Consider the following 21,760-nt stretch of genomic DNA (forward strand, 5'->3'; position numbering starts at 1 on the left):
TTATTCATGGTCATAGGATGTGTAATTCTAATGAAGAATATATTAAGCACAGTCTCATTTACTGTTAGCACTGAGCAGTTAAGAAAATTAATGTATAGAGAAACACTACCCCGGGGTAATAAAGAATAAAAATTAGATGTTTCACATTGCATATGTGAGGGCTCTGTGGACTTCTTTCAAAACCAAAAACCGGAAACACCATTCCAGAAACAAAAGTACCACTTGTCCACAGAAACATTCCGTCTTTCCTTCCTTCTTTTTTTTTTTTTTTTTAAATCCAAGGTAGGATGTAGTTCTAGCCCAGGCTGACCTGGAATTCACTGTGTAGTCTTAGGGTGGCCTTGAACTCCCAGCTCTCCTTCTACCTTTTTGCTGGGATTAAAGGCGTGCATCACCACGCCCGGTTTACATCCTCCCCCCCCCCTTTTTTTTTTAATCGGGGCCTTTTTTCAACCGAGGAGAAAGTGGGGTTTAACAGCTGCCGCAGGCATTTCCGTACAAGATGGCGCTGCCCATCGGCACACTTTGCGCTGGGGTTACGCTGCCTGGCCGGCCGCTGGGCCGGAAGTGGTTGCGGCGTTTACGCCTCCGTACGCGCGGGCGGCCCGGGAGGCTCCAGCTTGACGGCCGAGAGGCTCCGCAGGTAGGTGCCGATCGCGTCGGCGAGGTCTTCCCTTGGGGCTGGGCGCGGGCGGGGCGGGGCGGAGGGGAGGTCAGGTGAGCGCCGGGGAGGGTCGTGATGCCGTGGAGGGGGGTGGGGGTGGGGGGTCCCACCGTGCATGGGCGGCTGTTCGGGGCCACTCGTCCCCCGGCGAGCGGGTCCTGCCCCTCTGCCGCCCGCCGGCCCCTGGCAGCCCGCGGGACTCCCGAGCTAACCTAGCGATTGGCCCCACGCCTTCCCCCGGCCGCCCCTTTCCGTGCCCGAGCCGTGTCTCTCTGAGCATCCGTCAAAGCCTCCGAGGCTCCTGGACCCAATCAGCTCAGGAGCAGGCCCCGCCCCGGCCGCACCCGGCAACGGCCGCCGCTCCCGCGCCGCCGCCGCGCGCTCCCCGGGCCCCGTTGCTGGCTTTACCTGCGCCGACCCGATCCCCTTCGCTGCGGCGGCGGGGGGGACCCTGCCGGGAGCCCCTGCTAACTCTCGCTTTCCACATCCTCGGGGTAGACCAGAGCAAGAGCCGTAGATACTGTTTATTACAACATTGACATCTCAGAGTGTAAACAAACCCAAACATCTATAAGCGTTTGTTACACTGTTGCACCCCGATTCCCTGATATACACCTTCTCTCGTTATTCTTTTGGGTTTTCGAGGTAGGGTCTCCCTGTAACCCAGGCTGACCTGGAATTCGCTCTGTAGTCTCCCGGTGGCCCTGAACTCACGGGTGACCCTCCTTCCTCTGCCTCCCAAGTGCTGGGATTAAAGGTGTGTGCCACCACACCTGGCTTTTCCTGGTTTTATTCTTTTTAAAATGCAGTTTTAGGAGCCTGTGTAGTAACCCACGCCTTAAATCCCAGCACTCTGGGCTAGAGTGAGACTCAATGTACAGAAGAAACCGAAAGAAAAAAAAGTTTTGAAACATTTAATTTTTTTGATTTATTTTGGCTTGTGTGTGGTGTGTTTGCGTAGTGCAGGCACAAGTGTGTGCAGATGCACATGCCCTGTGCGCACACACGGGGGACCAAAGGAGAATGACTGCCCAGTGTCCCCTTTTCACTGCTCCTATTGCCTGTTTTCTTGGATGGAGTCTCTCGCTTAACCCAGAGCTACTGTTCTTTTGGTTTTTTTTTTTTTTTTTTTTTTTTTTTTTTTTTGCTGCCCACCCCGTCAACCAGTGAGTAATGTGGTGATTCTGTGACCTCTCCTCCTCAGGGGTTATAGTTGTACATGCCCACGCCCAGCTGTCATGTGGGTGCTGGGGGATTGAACTTGGGTAGCCGTCAGAACTTCATGATTGCACTGAAAGCTCTCTTACCTCTGAGTCATCTCCTCAGCCATGTATATATATGTGCATATATATGTGCATAGATGTGTGTGTGTGTGTGTGTGTGTGTGTGTGTGTATAGTATTCTATGTATAGTATTTAGATTTCCTGAAAGCTGGGCAGTTTCTGTAAGGATGACCAATTTCGCTTTGCCCTGTCTGATCATCTTCAGAGTCAGCTTGGACCCCAGCGCCTACTTTACACTTTGCATAATGAGTTGGAGCCAGGAGCTGATGGGCTCCAGGGTTTTTTTTTTTTTTTTGTCTTCTTTGCAGCCACCATCTTCTTCCCTTAGGTGCAGGATGAGCCCTGACCAAGAGCAGCCACCAAGATGGCCAGGGCGTGAGAAAGGAAGGCACTCCCACTCTCCAGTCCCCACATAAAGCCAGATGTACAAAGTGGCACATGAATCTGGAATTCGTTTGCAGTGGAAGAGGCTCTGGTCTGTCCATACTCATTCTCTTTCTGTCTGCCTCTTTCTCAAATAAATTAAAAAAAATTTTTTTAAATGAGTTTTAAGCCAGGCGTGGTGGTGCACACCTTTAATCTCAGCACTTGGGAGACAGAGGTAGGAGGATCGTTGAATCTGAAGCCACCCTGAGACGACATAGTGAATTCCAATTCCAGGTCAGCCTGGGCTAGAGTGAGACCTTACCTCCACCCCCTCTCCCCCAAAAAAGATAAATAAATAAGTGAGTTTTGAAATTATTTGTTGACATATAGAGGCCTGCTCTTCCTATAGTTTTATAAGTTCTATAGTATGTTAATATTCTGTTGTAGTGGAATTCCATAGGTTGTTTCCCATTGTTGGGTACACAATGCAAAGAAAAAAATATATATATTGTTTTTTTGAGGTAGGGTTTTGCTCTAGCCCAGGCTGACGTGGAATGCACTATGTAGTCTCAGGGTAGCCTTGAACTCACAGCGATCCTCCTACCTCTGCCTCCAGAGTTCTGGGATTAAAGGCATGTGCCACTATGCTGGGCTACTCTCTCTCTCTCTTTTGATAGGTCTCACTGTTGCACAGGCTGACATGGAATTCACTTTGTAGCCCAGGCTGGCAGCCAACTCATGGTGGTCCTCCTGCCTCAGCCAAGTGAGTGCTGGGAGTAAATGTGTGCACCACCACATCTGGCTTACTTATTTATTTACTTTTTGTTTTAGCCCAGGCTGGCCTAGAACTCCTGGTCCTTCTACCTCTGCCTCTTCAGCAATATCCTATTGGCATGTGCCACCACAGCCAGCTATATATTTTGAGACAGGTTCTTGTTGTATGCTCAGGCTTCCTTCAAATTCATCCTCCTGTTCCTACCTCCCCACAGGTAGGACTACAGATGTGTGCCAACACAGCAGGAATATGTGTTTGTTTTGTTTTTGAGATAGGGTTTCATGTAGCCCAGGATAGCCTCAAACTTGCTATGCTATGTACCTAAGGAGAACCTTGAACCTAAAAAATTTTTATTTTTTATTTTAAGGATTAGAGAGACTTTATTAGATGAAGAAAGTGCAGAAAGCTCCAGTTGGGCTGTGACCAGGGAAGGCTTAGCAGAACCGGGAAGTTCAGGAGCAGCCAAGAGATTGTTTGGATTTTTTATTGTTTATTATTTTTATTATTTGGGAAAGAGTGTGTGATGCAAATGAACTGCAGATGCACATGCCACCTTGTGCATCTGACTTACATGGGACCTGGGGAATTGAACCTCGATCCTTTGGCTTTGCAGTTAAGTACCTTAACTGCTAAGCCATCCCTACAGCCCTGAACTTTAAAATATACATATATTTGAAAGAGAGGGAGGGAGAATGGGGGCACCAGGGCCTTCAACCACTGCAAATGAACTCCAGACACATGTGTCACCTTAGGCATACATGGGTTAGAAAGATATACATGGTATACCTTAGGTATATATGGGTACTGGGGAATCAAACCTGGGTCCTTGGGCTTCACAGGTAAGCGCCTTAACATCTGGAAAGACTCTTTGCTTAGTAAGGCCATGCTCACTGGTTCTGGGTTAGGACCTCAACCTACCTTTTTGGAGAACACTATTAAACCCATACTTGTAGATTGGCTGTATCTTGTATGTGGCCGTTCATCAGTGAATGGCCTTCTGGGTTGTTTCCATTTGGGGATTATTATAAATAGTGTTGCTATGGACTTCATGTAGGCTTGTTTTCATTTCCTTCAGCTCTGGAGCTGGGAGTGGAATTAACTGGGCATATGGAGACTTTATGTTTAACTGTTTGAGGATCTGCCAGACTGTTTCCCAAAGCAGCTGAATCATTTGGCATTCTGACAGTGTATGAAGGTTTTTGATTTCTCCACATTATTGCCAATACTTACTATATTTTTGAGAGCTGTGCTAATAATGGTTTTGAAGTGTTATGTCACTGTGGTTTTAATTTGTATTTTCCTTGATAGTTAATGATGTTTCATATACTGTTTGGCCATTTTTTCAGTCTTCTTCCAAATGTCTATTCATATTCTTAATCTGGTTTTAAATTGGTTTGTCTTTTTCAGTATTTAGTTGTAAGAGTTTATTTTAATTTAATTCTTTATTTTTGTTTTTTTGAGGTAGGGTCTTGCTGTAGCCCAGGCTGATCTGGAATTCACTGTGGAGTCTCAGGGTGGCCTTGCACTCACGGCAATCTTCCTACCTCTGCCTCCTGAGTGCTGGGATTAAAGGTGTGTGCCACCACGCCTGGATTTATGTTGTATTTTTTACATGTGTATGTGGTGTGCGTATGCATGTTCATGTGTGTGTGTACACGTGTGCTGGTGTGCATGTTCATCTGTGCCAACCTTGGGTGTTACCATCAGGAGCATTGTCCACCTTCTTTGAGTCAGGGTCTCTCATTAACCTGGATCTCACTAATAAGACTCTCATGAGACCCAGGCTGGCCTGGAACTCCTCCACCTGTGCCTCCTGAGTGCTGAGATTACAGGCATTGACCACTTTGCCAGCTTGTGCCTTCATTTGGAAGCAGAGAGTCTCACCACATTACTCGGGCAGGCCTTGATCTACCTGCCTCAGCTTCCTGAGAGAAAGTTTCTTTCTTTCTTTCTTTTCTTTTTCCCTTTCTTTCTTTCTTTTTTTTTGAGATAGGGTTTCTTTCTAACCCAGGTTGACCTGAAATTCACTATGTAGTCTCAGGTGGCCTCACACTCACGGTGATCCTCCTACTTTTGCCTTCCGAGTGCTGGGAGTAAAGGCATGTGCTACCATGCCCGGCTTCAGAATTTCATCTTTCTTAAAAAAATATTTTATTTTTATTTATTTATTTGAGAGAGAGAGAGAGAGAATGAGAATGAGGGCCTCCAGCCATTACTTTACTTAATTATTTATTTGAGGGGGGTGGCAAAGTGTCAGATAGTGAGAGAATGGGTGTATCAGGGCTTCCTAGCCCCTGCAAACAAACTCCAGATGCATGTGCCGCCTTGTGCTTCTGGCTTATGTGGCTTCTGGGGAATCAAACATAAGTCCTTTGGCTTTACAGGCAAGCACCTTAACTATTAAGCCATCTCTCCACCCCAATTTTCATCTTTTTCATGTTATTTTCACTTCACCATTTGGGTTGTTCAGAGTGGGGAAAAGAAATATTTCTTACCCTTTTGCTAATCAGCTGTAGAGTGGGAAAGGAAAGTTATATCTTTTCAGATTTTTTATTTTTTTGGTGTTTTGAGGTAGGGTCTTGATCTAGCCAAGGCTGACCTGGAATTTACTATGTAGTTTCAAGGTGACCTTGAGTTTACAGGGATCCTCCTACCTCTGCCTCCCAAGTTCTGGGATTAAAAGCATGCGCCACCACGCCTGGCTCAGCCCTATTAAAAATAAATATTTTATTTATTTTGAGAGAGGGAGGGAGAGAGAGAGAATGGCATGCCAGGGCTCTAGCCACTGCCTGTATACCTCCTTGTGCTTACCTGGTTACTGGGGAATTGAACCAGGGTCCTTAGGCTTCACAGGCAATTGCCTTGGCTGCTAAGCCATTTCTCCAGCTCCAATTATTATTATTATTATTATTATTATTATTATTTTATTTTATTTTTTTTTTTGAGGTAGAGTCTCACTCTAACCCGTGCTGACCTGTATGTAATTCACTGTGTAGTCTCAGGCTGACCTCGAACTCATGCCAATCCTACCTCTGCCTCCCAAGTGCTGGGCTTAAAGGTATGCACTACCACACCCAGCCTTTGATTATTATTATTTTTTTAATTATTTGTTTATTTGAGAAAGAGAGAGAAAGTGAGGCAGGCAGATAGAAAATGGGTACACCAGGGCCTTTAGCCACTGCAAATAAACTCCATGTACATTTGACACCTTGTGCATCTGGCTTATGTGGGTGCTAGGAAATCAAACTTGGATCCTTAGGCTTCACAGGTTAGTGCTTTAGCCACGAAGCAATCTCTCCAGTTCCTTTTCAGATTATTTAACCAACAGTCTTATGCAGTTATTTAGTCTCATCAAACTTTATTCCTCTTTAATTAAAGTCCTGGAGAAAGCACATACAAAGTACCCAGCACAGTGCCTAGAGTAAAATTGATTTTTTTTAAAAATGTATTTTTCAATATTTTATTTATTTGTTTATTTATTGACTTTCAAGTTAGGGTCTCCCCCTATCTCAGGCTGACCTGGCATTCACTATGTAGTCTCAGGGTGGCCTCGAATTCACAGTGATCCACCTACTTCGGCCTCCCGAGTGCTGGGATTAAAGGCATGCACCACCGTGCCTGGCCTGTTTTATTTTTATTTGAGAGAGATTGAGAGAGACAGATAGAGAGATACTTAGATAGGCAGTCCGATAGATAGAATGAGCATGCCAGAATCTTCAGCCCAAAGTTGACATTTTTAAAAAACAGTATACCTGGACATGGTGCTGGGTGCCTTTAATCCCAGCACTCGGGAGGCCGAGGTAGGCAGATCACTGTGAGTTTAAGGCCAGCCTGGGACTACACAGTGAATGCCAGGTTAGCCTCGGCTAGAGGCTCCACCTTGAAAACAAACAAATGAAAGAAAGAAAGAAAGAAAAAAAGGAAGGAAGAAAGAAAGAAAGAAAAAATAGACATAAATAGAGATGTTGGGCTAGAGAGATGGCTCAGTTGTTAAAGGTGCTTGCTTGCAAAGCTTAATGGTCCGGATAGTCACAGAAAGACAGATGCAAAAGTAGCACATGTATCTGGAGTTCATTTGCTAGAGGCCTTGTCATGTTTATTCTCATTCTCATTCTCTCTCTCTCTCTCACACACGCTCTCTCTCTTATTCTTTCTCTCTACTTGCAAATAAATAAAAAAAAATACATATATTTTAAAAAGAAGATTAGAGAGATGGCTTAGCGGTTAAGGTGCTTTCCTGCAAAGCCAAAAGGACCCAGGTTTGAGTCCCCAGTACACACATAAGCCAGATGTAATATGTGGCACATGTATCTAGAGTTCATTAAAAGTGGCTAGAGGCTTTGGTGCATCCATTTTCTCTATTTACCACTCTTCCTATCTCTGTCAAAGAAAGAAAGAAGGAAATTAAGAGTCTTAATATTACTGCTTTCTGTTGAAATTTGTACCAGTGGATTTAGTTCTGGGCATACAGATTGTAATTGGAAGTTTTTAGGGGAAAACTTGTTTACATGTAAGTTTATATTCTATGTATAAATACATTTTTGCCATTTGTTTACAGATTGTGGGATTGATGAATTGCTTTCCTAAGCAGAAAAAAATTGGAATATGTCTAGACAGAGCATTGTGGCTTTGACAGTGACCACCCTTCTCAGTGTGGCTGTCGGGGGTGTTGTCCTGTGGAAGGGCATCCAGCACCGATGGAGTAAGACCAGTCGTGGAACGCAGGAGCAGCGGCAGCCACAGCCGCGGGGGTCAGGCAGAAGCAAGGGCCCCCCACCAGAAGAAGACCAGCTGCCCTCCAGTGCTCCGAGAGCCCCCACAGCTTCATGGGAGGAGAGGATACTCCAGGCAAAGGTGGTGACAGTGTCTCAGGAGGCAGAGTGGGAGCAAATTGAGCCCTTGCTTAGGAGTGAGTTAGAAGATTTTCCAGTTCTTGGAATCGACTGTGAGTGGGTAAGTTAAAAAAGAACAGTTGAAAAACGCAGGATGCTGTGGAGGCGGGTCAGCTGGTAAGGCGCCTGCTGTGCTAGCGTGAGGACCTGAGTTTTCCCCGAGCCTAGTGAAGTCCAGTGTGCCGACATGTGCCTGTGATCCCGGTGCTGGGGACGTGGAGCCGGCAAAGTCTTTTGAGTCCTGCTTTCCAGCTAGTCTTGCCGAATTGGTGAGTTCAGATTCAGTGAGAGACCCTGTCTTAAAAAACAAAGGGAGAAGTCAGACCTGATGGCGCAAGCCTTTGATCCCAGCACATGGGAGTCAGAAGTAGGATTGCTATGAATTCGAGGCCAGCCTGATTGTACTTACATAGTGAATTCCAGGTCAGCCTGGGCTACAGCAAGATACTACCTTGCAAAAAATAAAGAAAGAAAGAAAGAAAGAAAGAAAGAAGGGAGGGAGGGAGGGAGGGAGGGAGGGAGGGAGGGAGGGAGGGAGGGAGGGAGGGAGGGAAGGGAGGCAGGGAGGGAGGGAAGGAAGGAAGGAAGGAAGGAAGGAAGGAAGGAAGGAAGGAAGGAAGGAAGGAAGGAAGGAAGGGCGGGCTAGAGAAGTGGCTTAGCAGTCAGGTCATTTGCCAGCAAAGCCAAAGGACCCAGGTGCAATTCCCCAGGACCCATGTAAAGCCAGATGCACAAAGTGATGCATGCATCTGGAGTTCATTTGCATTGGCTGGAGGTCCTGGTATGCTCTTTCTCTATCTTCCTGTTTCTTTTGTTTTTTCTTTTTTTGAGGTAAGGTCTTGCTCTATTCCAGGCTGACCTGGAATTTACTATGTAGTCTCAGGGTGGCCTTGAACTCAGAGTGATCCTCTTACCTCTGCCTCTCAAGTGCTGGGATAAAAAGCATGCACCAGCACACCTGGCCTGTCCCCCACAGCATTTCTTTCTCAAGTAAATAAGCAAATAAATATTTAAAAAATAAATAAAGTGAGCTGGGCATGGTGGCACATGCCTTTAATCCCAACATACAGGAGGCAGAGGTAGGAAGAGTGCCATGAATATGAGACTACCCTGAGACACATAGTGAATTCCAGGTCTCTCTGGCATAGAGTGAGTCTCTACCTTGAGAAACTAAAGAAAATAAAATAAAGTGGAGGGGCTGGAGAGTTTGGTCAGTGGTTAAAGGTGCTCACATGCAGGGTCTTAACAGTCTGGGTTTGATTGCAACCAGTACCCATGTAAAGCCAGATACACAAAGTGGCATATGCATCTAGAGTTCATTTGCAAAGGCAGGAGACCCTGGCATGCCCATATACTCTTACGTTCATTCACTCTCTCTCTCTCTCCCCCTATCTTTCTCAAATAAATAAGATATTAAAAAAACACAAATGGTGGCTGGGCATGGTGCCCATGCCTTTAATCCTAGCACTTGGGAGGCAGAGGTCTGAGACTATGTAGTGAATTCCAGGTCAGCCTGGACTAGTGAGATCCTACCTCAAAAAATCAAAATAAATAAGGGCTGGAGAAATGGCTTAGTCATTAAGGTGTCTGCCTGCAAGATCGAAGGACCCATGTTTGATTCCCCAGTACCCACATAAAGCCAGGTGCACTAAGTGGTGCATGCATCTGGAGTTCGTCTGTAGCAGGGCTGGAGGCCCTGTTGTGCCCATTCTCTTTCTTGCTATATTTACTTGCAAGTAAATAAATTTAAAAACTAAAATAAAGGTGGCCGTGGTGTCGCACACCTTTAATCCCCGCACTTGGGAGGCAGAGGTAGGAGGATTGCTGTGAGTTCGAGGCCACCCTGAGACTACATAGTGAATTCCAAGTTAGTTGGGCTAGAGTGAGACCCTACCTTGAAAAACAAAAAACAACAGCAACTACAAAAAAACTTTTAGTGTCAACCTCTGGCCTCCATATACATGTGTATACATGTGCACCCATATACCTATATATGTATACTCACAACAAAAGAAAAAGGAAAAAAGCAACAATTATAAAAGAATGTGCTCAGTTTTCCTTCTTTGGTAATTTAATACACACACACATTTATTTAATAGAGGGAAAGAGGCAGAGAAAGAGGGAGAGAATGGGTACACCAAGGCCTCCAGCCACTGCAAATGAACTTCAGATGAGAGAGAGAGAGAAAATGGGCACACCAGGGCCTGTAGCCATTGCAGACGAACTCCAGATACATGCACCATGTGCATTTGGGTTACATGAGTTCTGGGGAGTTGAACCTGGGTCCTTAGGCTTCATAGGCAAGTGCTCAACTGCTTAGTCTTCTCTCCAGCCCTTAATATTTTTATCTTTTTTTAAGCCGAGAGAGAAAGAGAGAATGGGCACACTAGGGTCTCTAGCTGCTGTAAATGAATTCCAAATGCAAGTGCCACTGTATACATGTGGCTTTATGTAGGTACTGGGGAATTGAACCTTTGCAGGCAAGTGCCTTAACTGCTGAGCCACTTTCCCAGAAGGGCATGATTTGACATACTATAAGTGCTCATTTTAAATTTTTTTTTGGTTTCTATGTGTAGTGAATGCAGTGTGAGTGTGGGTGAATGTAGGTGTGTGAAGATGTGAGTGTCCCTGTGCACATGAATGTTGAAGCCAAAGGAAGATACTGGATGTCCTTATCTATCACTCTTCCAACTTGTTTCCCTGAGATAGTCTCACGTGGAACCAGGAGCTCCCTGTTTTCTAAGACTGGCTGGCCAAGGAGCCTGAGCAGTGCTCCTGCTCTGCCTGACTCAGCACTGGAGTTACAGGCATGTGCTTATGCCCAGCTTCTCACATGGTGCTGGTGATGGAACTTAGGTCCTCATGCTTATACAGCAAGCAGTCTTAACTGCTGAGCTCTTTCTCTCGCCTTGCAAATGCTCACTAAATACTAGGAACTTGCCTAGCCAGGTATGGTGGCATATGCCTGTCATCTCTGCATTCTGGGAGGTTGGGGCAGGAGGATTGCTATATGTTCTGTGCTGTTCTGAGCTACCTGAGTTCTAGGCTATCCTGGGTTAGAATGAGACCCTGTCTCAAAAAACAAATAAAAATATTACCTATGTTAATATTTAGTTTTTTGTGTTGTTTTTTTTTTACTTGTGCGTGTGGTGTATGCACATGTATGTGTCTATATGATGCTGATACAGGATTTTGGGGATCAGGGGGTTCCCCCCAGTTATGCGAATCCCAACCTTTGAGTTCTTGTCTGTTTTAACACAGACTTGGAAAGACTCTGAGAAAGGTAAATTATGAATTGTTGAGGTTACTTAGGACAAATTATGAATTATGAGATTTATCTAGGTAAAATTGGTATCCAGAGGAAAGCTAGAAAGACTCAGACTAGCTCTTTCCACCATCATGGAGCCTATGGAGGGCTGCTGGGAACAGAACTTCTAAAAGGCAAATATCTGGAAGACTCTGGTTCAAGGCTGTTTTTACTGGCTGTAAGTGGTATCTTCTGAATCAAAGGGAGCACATGGCTGTTCTTGAAACTGAAGATGTTTATGCCTGAGATGAAACTGGGCAAGAGATGTGCTTATGTGGACAAAGCAAAAAAAATAAATAAATAAAATAAAATCCACAGTGACTCCTGGTGGCAAATCTAATAAAAGCAGAGTAGCTGGGTGTGGTGGCACACGCCTTTCATCCCAGCATTTGGGAGGCAGAGGTAGTGAATTCCAGGTCAGCCCGGGCCAGAGTAAGACCTTACCTCACAAAAACAAAACAAAATAAAACAAACAAACAACAACAACAACAAAAAACCCAGAGGAGCCTAGGGAAAGGTAACTTGGGCCCACAGAAGCCGTGGCATGATGCATTCAAGCCAAATTCCAAAGCAAGCTTCCTGCCAAGGTCATTCATTGCACACAGAATCCGTGTGATGCTGTACCCGTCAAGGATTTAAACGTAAGAAAAGTAAATAAAGGTAGGGTGTGCTCTTGTTAAAAACAAACAAACAAAAAAGCTCAGGTCAGAAGGGAATTCCCCTCCTTGTCCTGCTGGAAGGGGAGATGAGGGAATGAAAAGTTAGGGAAATCTCTATCACAGAGAAATCTGGGTGTGTGTGCGGGGGGAGCCCATAGAAAGGGCGCACACACGTAAAAGGCAAAACATAAGAACTCAGGTCAAAGGATTTAGTGAAAACATGTGCGTGCGCAGAGTACTGGAATGAAAAGTGTGTGTCACCACACCCAGCTTTTTATTCATTTATTTATTTACCTGACACAGAAGAAAGCCAACAGTGAGAGAGAGCAAGTGTGAGTATGGTTGTATGTGTATGAGTGTGCAGGGTCTCCTTCCACTCTGGCTCCATGTGGGTACTGAGGAATCACACTCAGGCTGTCAGGTGTTGTAAGGAAGTGCGTTTAACCACTGAGCCATCTCTTCAGCCACCTCTTACATATTTTTTTTTTTTTTTTTTTTTGGTTTTTCGAGGTAGGGTCTCACTCTGGTCCAGGCTGACCTGGAATTAACTCTGTAGTCTCAGGGTGGCCTTGAACTCACAGCGATCTTCCTACCTCTGCCTCCCAAGTGCTGGGATTAAAGGCGTGCGCCACCACGCCCGGCTTTTACGTATTTTTTTTTTTTTGTGGCAAGCCCAACACACTGGCCTTTTATTTATTTATTTATTTATTTATTTATTTATTTATTTATTTACTTATTTTGAGAGAGAGAGAGAAAGAGAGAGAATTGGCACATGAGGTCCTCCAGCCATTGAGATCGAACTCCAGACCTGTGCGCCACCTTGTGTGCACGTGTGACCTTGTACACTTGTGTCACCTTTTGCATGTAGCTTACATGGGATCTGGAAAGTCAAACATGGGTCCTTAGGCTTCACAAGCAAGCAACTTAACCACTAAGCCATCTCTCCACCCCCCCTCTTATATTTAGATGTCATTTTTTTGCCCTCATATTATGAAGGTCTGGTGCAGGTAATAGTAGTTGCTGTGAAGTCATAAATGCAACCACCACTCTGTATCTCTTAACAAAGTTCCTGAACATTTCTCCCCATCCTTTGACTCTTACATTCTTTTTTAAAAAATTATTTTATTTATGAGAGAGAGAAAGAGAGAATGGGTGTGACAGGGCCTCCAGCAACTGCAAACAAAGTCTCTTATGTGGGTCCTGGGGAATCAAACCTGGGTCCTTTGGCTTTCCAGTAAAGTGCGTTAACCAGTAAGCCATCCCTCTAGCCCTGGCTTTTAAATTCTTTCTGCCACCTCGTCTATCATGGTTCCTTAGTTTTGGAGGGTATGATAGAGATGTCTCATTTAGTACTGAACACTTTTTTTTTTGTTTCATTTTTTGAGATAGGGTCTCACTCTAGCCCAGGCTGACTGGGAATTCACTATGTAGTCTCAGGGTGGCCTCGAACTTACGGGGATCCTCCTACCTCTGCCTCCCAAGTGCTGGATTAAAGGCGTGCGCCACTGTGCCCTACTTCAACTGTCACTTCTTTTTAGGCATTGATGAGGTTTGAGTCTCCCTAGTAGTCACTGTCATCTAAAAGAAAAGCTCTTCTAATCAAACACGAGACAGCATTAATATATGGGCAGAAATACAAATATTTAGGGGGTAATTAGGTGAGCATACCTAAATATACCTACTTAGCAAGTAGCAGTAGTTCCTTCCCAGCCATAGGCTTTTACTAGGTTTTCAGTATAGGGCATGAAGTTCCTCCCCCAGAGCAGGTCTCAGATCTAATCAGAGAGGAGTTGGTTTTCCCTGTAACAGATATACTACTATTGCACCAGCAGGATGCAAGGTTCACTGCTGGTTAAGGCAGTTCTACATGGCATTCTCCAACATGATGACAGTCATCAGGGAAAAGGCTTCCAGCTTAGTTCTAACTTGATTTCTCAGTGTCCTAAAACCAAAATATGTGCTATCTTTAGCACTAGGTTCTTACTATCTACTTCTGGTGGGTAACTAAGAGCCTTGGTAATAGCCAACAGCTCACTGGGAGGTATCCCACCCCTGGCACTGGGATTTTTCTGTAATCATCTATGGCATTTGGGCACAGCATTCTCTAACCTTGCAGGGTACTTCTGCCCAAATACATTATCATTCTCCCTCTCTCTCACTCTAGCCCAGGCTGACCTGGAATTTTGTAGTCCTATAATCCAAGCTGGCACTGATCTCACAGTAATTCTCTTACCTTAGCCTTTAGCCCCCTGAGCACTAAACTCTCTCTTTTTCTTTTCTTTCTTTTTTGTTTTTTTGAGGTAGGGTCTCGCTCTAGCCCAGGCTGACCTGAATTTACTATGTAGCCTTGAACTCATGGCAAACCTCCTACCTCTGCCTCCCAAGTGCTGGGATTAAAGGTGTGCACCACCATGCCTGGCTGTAAACTCTCTTTTAACAAATTATATTTTGGGTTGGCGAGATGGCTTTGTGGTCAAGGTGCTTACTTGCAAAGTCAAGGGACCCAGGTTCAGTTCCCCATTATCCGTGTAAAGGCAGATGCACAAGGTAGTGCATGCAAATGGAGTTTGTTTGCAGTGACTAGAGGTTCTGGTGTGCCTGTTCTTTCTCTATCCAACTCTCTTTCTCTCTCTCAAATAAATAAAATCTTTTAAAAATTACATTTAAAATTATTATTGTATTTTAAAATTATCAAAAAAGTAGGTTTCCATATGTCTTATTCATAACATTTTTAGTTGTTATTAACATTCCTCCCACTCCCTCCTCTCCTTCACCTCCCTCTTCTGACCTTATTTTTTTCTATTTTAAAGTCTCATGTAGCCCATGCTGGCTTGAAAGAGCTATATCACTGAGGATGATCTTAAACTTATGATCCTCTGGCCTCCATTTCCTAAGTGCTGGGATAATAGGCATGTGCCACCATGCTCAGCTTGGATTTCTCTCTTTCTTCTTTCTCCCTCCCTTCCTTCCTAGCTCAGGCTGACCTAAAATTCACTATGTAGTCTCAGGCTGGCCTCAAACTCACAGTAATCTTCTTACCTGTGCCTCTGAAATGATGGGCTTAAAGATGTGCACCACCATGCCCAGTTTTCTTTGTCTTTTTAAATATTTTTATTTATTTGCAGTCCAGGGGGAATAAAGCTGACTTTGAAGAGCAGTACATTCCTTCAGCGTTCAGGCCCCCTTCTTCCAAAAGTCAGCATTCTTCCTGCTGTCCCAGTGCAGATCAGCTGGTCTAATCTCAGTGGTTGTCATCTCTCAAACATTGGCAGCTGAATGGGTAACAGTTTTGGCTTGACCTTTGATTCCTTCTTGTGCCACATCCTTCTGCTCATACCAGTCCATTTCTATGCATTGCAGTCCTACACAAGCTGTTAGGACACAGGCAGAATGTAACAAGCCTCTTATACAAACTGCTTCCATCCCAGTCTTTCCTCCCCTCATAAGCCAAAGCTAACAGTCCACAGTTCTTACTGAACTTAGTTCTTTCAACTCTAACAAGAATGGTCCGTGAAACTACTTATAGCACTGCAAGGCATCTCATAGGTTAAGGTTTCCAATTCTTCCACGTTGCTCCTGCAAAAGCCAAACAGCTGGGTTTCTAGCAACAACGACTCCACTTGATAGTACCAAATATCTGTAGCAGCCTCTTTCTTGTTGCTGAGATAAAACACCTGACCAGAAGCAGCTAATGGGAGGAAGGGATTTATTTTGGCTTACAGTCTAGGGGGGAAGCTTCATGATGGCAGGCGAAGGATGGCATGAACAAAGGCTGGCCATCACCTTTGCCATAGCAGATGGAATACCACAGCATGAGAGAGAGTCCATATATGATGATGATGATGATGAAGATGATGATGATGATGATGATGATTTTGGTTTTTCGAGGTAGGGTTTCACTCTAGCTCAGGCTGACCTGGAATTCACTGTGTAGTCTCAGGGTGGCCTCGAACTCATGGTGATCCTCTTACCTCTGCCTCTGGAGTGCTGGGATTAAAGGTGTGCGCCACCATATCCGGCTTCATATATGATTATTTTTATCTCTTAAAATATAAAGATCACTGGGTGTGGTAGCACAGGCCTTTAATTCTAGCATTCAGGAGGCTGAGTTAAGAGGATCATTATGAGTTTGAGGTCAGCCTGGGCTAGAGCAATAGCCTGCCTCAACAAAAAACAAAGCAAAACAAAAAAATATAAAGATCTTGGGGCTGAGGAGATGGGTCAACTGTTAAAGGTACTTGCTTGCAACCAATTGCTCTGTAACTGGATTTGAGGCCTATGGCTTGAGAGGTCATAAGCCCTGGGGAAACTATAGCTGTTGTTTGGTAAATGGATATATTGTGCCCACCAAATTATCTTCTATTTATGTTTAGGCCCATATGTTAATGCTACTCTTAAGTTTGGTTAAAGGAGTTTTTGTTTTCAGATGGCACTAACATCTGAAGAAACGTAAAAGTCATCAGTGTGGAGTGCTCAGCACAAAGTGAGACATCTCCGTTATACCCTCCAAAGCTCAGGGAACATTGTGGAAGAGGTGTGTGGTGGTTTGATTCAGGTGTCCTCCATAAACTTAGGTGTTCTGAATGCTAGATGGAGATTTGGGAATTAACGCTTCCTGGAGGCAGTGTATTGTTGGGGGTGAGCTTATGGGTGTGATAGCCAGTTTCCCATGCCAGTGTTTGGCACACTCTTCTGTTGCTATTATCCACTTTATGTTGGCCAGGGGGTGATGTCCATCTCATGTCATCATTTCCCCTGCCATTGTAGAACTTCCTTTCAAGCCTGTAAGCCAAAATAAACCTCTTTTTCCCAGAAGCTGCTCTTGGTTGGGTGATTTCTTCCAGCAATGTGAAGCTGACTGCAACAAGGTGGCAGAAAGAATGTAAGAGCCAGGGCTGGAGAGATGGTTTAATGGTTAAGGCCCTTGCCTGCGAAGCCTAAGGACCCAGGTTTGATTCTCCAGATCCCACATAAGCCAGATGCAAGGTGCCACATGCATCTGAAGTTTGTTTGCACTGGCTAGAGGCCCTGGTGCACCCATTCTCTTTCTTTCTCCTGTTTCAAGTAAAAATAAATAAACAAACAAATAAATAATTTAAAAAAAAAAAAGAATGTGAGAACCAAAGGAAGAGGAGAGTATTTTGCAGTGCTGTCTTTCAGATACAAAATGGCCTTGATATTCATGATCTCACATGGCTGATGCTACCTACACAAAACCTGCATAATAGTAGCACACAAAAAAGAGGAAATCAAAATAAAAGAGTTACTAGGGGAAGAAGAAAGGGTCCAGTAGAGGGGGGATACAGAAGGTGGACAAAGGAGGGTGATGAGAGGGGATTATGATCAGATCAGGGCATATTTTATGTATGCATGGAGGTTGTCAATAAAAGTGTATTTTTTTATGGCCTCCTTCCCCCCACTTCCCCTTTGAAACTCCATGCTACATCATATCCCCTCCCCTTCTCAATCAGTCTCTTTTATTTTGATGTCGTGATCTTTTCCTCCTCTTATGATGGTCTTGTGTAGGTAGTGTCAGGCACTGTGAGGTTATGGATATCCAGGCCATTTTGTGTCTAGAGGGAGCACATTGTAAGGAGTCCTACCCTTCCTTTGGCTCTTACATTCTTTCTGCTACCTCTTCCGCAATAGACCCTGAGCCTTGGAAGGTGTGATAGAGCTATTGCAGTGCTGAGTACTCCTGTCAATTCTTTCCAGCACCATGATGCCTTCTGAGTCATCCCAAGGTCACTGCCATCTGAAAAAAAGAAGATTCTCTACTGAAAGTGAGAGTAGCATTAATATAAGGGTATGAACATTAAGAGAAGTGCTTACTTGGTAGTTTGGTGAGCACAGTATATACATTTAGGTAGACAACAGCAGATATTACATCTCTAGGGCTCATGACTACCTGTTTTAACTTTTCAGAATCAGGGATGTATTCCCTCCCATGGAGCAGGCCTCCAGTCCAATTAGAGGGCACTTGGTTTCCACCATGATAGACGTGCCACTAATGCACCCATTGGCTCATTTGGCCTGGCTGACCAAATTTAAGGCTTGCAGTGTCCACTGTTGAGTATCTTCATTGGTGATTTCTCTTTCTCCCATTGAACTGCATGTAGAATGGCTTCTTCCAGCTTTCTGTCAAGTGGTCTACATGGAGGAGGTTATCAGCTCAGATCCAGCAGGATTTCTCAGTGGCCTTGCAGCCCAAGTATGTGGCGTCTTCAGCAATAGGGTCTTACCATCTTTTCCTAGTGGGAAACCAAGGGCCTCGGCAATGGCCTATAATGTTTTGGGAGCATCAGGGACCTCCCTGGCCAACAACTCACTGGAAGGAATCCCATCCCTGGCACTGAAAATTTTCTAGACACAATCTATAGCTCCTGAGTGTTCCATTGCCCAAAAGGTAGGTTTCCATATGATTTATTTGTAGCCTCTTAGATTTTGACTAGCCCTCCCTCCACCTTTCCTTTACTCAGTCTCTTCCCCTGACCTCACTTGGGCCTTTTCACCCCCATTAATCTATTCTTCTACTTACATATATACAGTACCATCCTGTTAAGTACCGCCCTTTCTTCCTTTCTCTTCTCTTTATATCTCTTTTCTAGCTTTCTGGCCTTTGCTACTGAGTTTTCTTCCTACTCATGCAGATTTTTATTTATTTATTTATTTTTAATGGTGCTTGCTTGCAAGTCTGTAAGTTCATTTTTCCAGGACAGACATAAGGGCTGGAGAGATTGTTCAGCAGTTAAGGCACTTGCCTGCAAAGCCTAACAACCTTGGTTCAGTTCCTCTGAACCCACATGAAACCAGATTCACAGAGTGGCACGTGCATCTGGAATTTGTTTGCAGCAGCTGGAGGCCCTGGTGTGCCCATTTTCTGTCTTGTCTCTCTTCTCTCTCTACTTGCAAATAAATAAAATATATTTTTTTACCATGACCTCGCAGTGCCTGACACTACCTACACAAGACCATCATAATAGGAGGAAAAGATCATGACATCAAAAGCAAAGAGAGACTGTTTGAGAGGGGGAGGGGATGTGATGGAGAATGGAGTTGCAAAGGGGAAAGTGGCGGGGAGGGAGGGCATTACCATGGGATATTGTTACAATCACGGAAGTTGTTAATAAAAAAATTCAATTAAAAGATATATTATATTTTAAAAAGGCTGACACAAAGTGGCGTGTGGGTCAATGATTCCCAAGGCCTCTATGGCTGTAGGAGGCAGAGCCAGGAGAATCCTGAAGTTTGTGAGCCAGCTGGACAGGTACACATGTAGCAGCAAAACAATGAGAGAGTCTGTCTAACAGAGAAGGTGGGGGCTGGAGAGATGGCTTGGCAGTTAAGGCACTTACCAGCAAAGCCAAAAGACCTAGGTTCAATTCCCAGTACCCACATAAGCCAGATACACAAGGTAGCACATGCATCTGGAATTTGTTTGTAGTGACTAGAGGCCCTGTCATGCCCATTCTCTCCTTTTGTCTCTTTCTGCCTCTTTTTCTGTCTCTGATAAATAAGTTTAAAACACACATACACAGTTGAAAAAGATATAAATGTGCTAACTGAGGCTCAGCACCCATGTTTTATTTTTCTTCTGTGAATGCCATTTATGTCTAGAAAACGCCAAGGGAGAGCTTTACCCCACCAGGATCTGTCATTGGCAGGCTTCGTCTGTTTACAGACCTGCATTTCCTACCTCTTTTGTGGGGGTTTTTTTTTGGATTTTTTTTTTTTTTTTAGGTAGACTCTTATTCTAGTCCAGGCTGACCTGGAATTTTACAATATATTCTCAGGCTGTCCTTGAACTCACAGAGATCCTCTTACCTCTTGACCTTCCAAGTGCTGGGATTACAGATGCCTAGCCATACCTGCTTTTTAAAACCTCTGCTGTTAGGCAGTGCTGATAAGGAAATGAGTGGAGCTGCCAGTGTGTGTGGTGGAGTGTGGACACAGTGTTACTTAGCATTCTACACCTTAGCTACTTTTTCACATCCAGCTTGTTTCCTGTGACTGCCGCTGGGGTCCAAGAGCTCCTCTGTGTCAGCGTAGATTTCAGCCCTGGATTTGGGAGCTCAGGAGGCTCTGTCAGGCTGCTTCATGGAAGTGCTGTATGTCTGTTAGCACAGGTCCTCTTCAGATTTAACCCCGAATCTGCTCTGCTGCTCCCAGAGGGAGCCAAGGATGTGCCTTTTACACCTTTTCTTTCTTTCTTTTTTTTTTTTTTTATTTCTTTTGCCAGTTTTTTCTTGTGCTTGTTGGTGTGCAGAGAAAACCCTGAACTGTGCTCTGTTTTGCTTAATTGCAGGTAAATTTGGAAGGCAAGGCCAGTCCTCTGTCACTTCTACAAATGGCCTCCCAGAGTGGCCTCTGTGCCCTGATTCGCTTGCCCAAGCTGATCTGTGGAGGCAACACCCTACCAAGAACATTGCTGGACATTTTGGCAGATGGCACCATTTTAAAAGTAGGTGTGGGATGCTCAGAAGATGCCAGGAAGCTTCTGCAAGATTACGGCCTCATTGTTAGGGGGTGTCTGGACCTTCGGTACCTCGCCATGCAGCAGGGGTATGGTTTGTATGCATGTTGGAATTCCTGGAGAGGTGGGGCCAAACACTTGAGCAAGATCTGTAGATTACTGGGAGTCAGTCAGGAAGCATTTACAGTTTGTTAGAAACCGAGACTTTGTAAATGGATCTTGAATTTGTGAGGAGACCTTCCAATTTATAAGAAAAGTTTAGTTACTTAGAATTTGTCTTTTTAAAAATTATTATTTTAAAGTATTTTAATTTTCTTTCTTTATTTGAGGTGGGGGAGTGAATATGGGTGTGCCAGGGCCTCCAGCTGCTGCAAATGAACCACAGATGCATGTGCCCCCTTGTTCATCTGGCTTACATGGGTCCTAGGGAATTGAACCTGCATCCTTTGGCTTTGCAGGCAAGCGCCTTAACCACTAAGCCATTTCTCCAGCCCCTATTATTATTATATATAGGGTCTCTCTCTAGCCCAGGCTGATGTGGAATTTACTATGTATTTTCAGGGTGGCCTCAAACTCACAGCGATCCTCCTACCTCTGCCTCCCGAGTACTGGGATTAAAGGCATGTGTCACCACACCCAGCTCCTATTATTATTATTTTTAAAATATTTTATTTTCATGTTTATTTGAGATAGAGAAAGAGAGAGAGAGAAAATGGGGAGAGAATGGGCACACCTGTAGCCACTGCAAACAAACTCCAGAAGCATGTGCTACCTTGTGTATCTGGCTTTACGTGGTGTTGCAGTCAGGTTCACGTTGCTGGCAGAAAACACTATGAGCAGCTTGTGGGAAACAAAGGTTTATCTTGGCTTACAGACTTGAGGGGAAGCTCCCTAATGGCAGGGGAAAACGATGACATGAGCAGAGGGTGGACATCACCTTCTGGCCAACATGAAGTAGACAACAGAAACAGGAGAGTGTGCCAAACACTGGCAAGAGGAAGTTGGCTATAACACCTATAAGCCTGTCCCCAGCAATACATCGCCTCCAGGAGGCCTTAATACCCAACTTGTCATCACCTGGGAACCTATCATTCCCAATACCTAAGTTTATGGGGGACACCTGAATCAAACCACCGCACATAGGTACTGGGGAATCAAACCTAGGTCCTTTGACTTTGCTGGCAAATGCCTTAACTGCTAAGCCATCTCTCCAGCCCTGTTTTTTTTTTTTTTTTTTTTTTTTTGCATGTGTATGTGTGCATGTTTATATATGTGTGAGCACATGCATGGGTATACATGCATGTGTGAGTCTGCATATAGAGGCCAGAGGTCCATGTTCAG

General features: G+C 44.6%; 1 protein-coding gene across 2 annotated transcripts in view; it reads left to right on the forward strand.

Annotated features, from left to right (window-relative positions):
• Positions 1-518: 518 nt before the first annotated feature.
• The window catches only part of Exd2 (exonuclease 3'-5' domain containing 2), a 43,585-nt gene continuing 22,343 nt past the window's right edge, over positions 519-21,760 (forward strand). The window contains exons 1-3 of one of the 2 annotated variants that reach the window (XM_045155360.1): positions 519-643; positions 7,647-8,041; positions 20,252-20,508. In XM_045155360.1, coding sequence (XP_045011295.1) covers positions 7,694-8,041; positions 20,252-20,508 — 605 coding nt within the window. In that variant the 5' untranslated portion in view covers positions 519-643; positions 7,647-7,693. The remainder of the gene's footprint in view (positions 644-7,646; positions 8,042-20,251; positions 20,509-21,760) is intronic. The other variant, XM_045155361.1, reaches the window with a different exon arrangement.

This window comes from Jaculus jaculus, chromosome 7 (genome assembly GCF_020740685.1).
Source record: "Jaculus jaculus isolate mJacJac1 chromosome 7, mJacJac1.mat.Y.cur, whole genome shotgun sequence".
In the NCBI taxonomy this organism is placed as follows: domain Eukaryota; kingdom Metazoa; phylum Chordata; class Mammalia; order Rodentia; family Dipodidae; genus Jaculus; species Jaculus jaculus.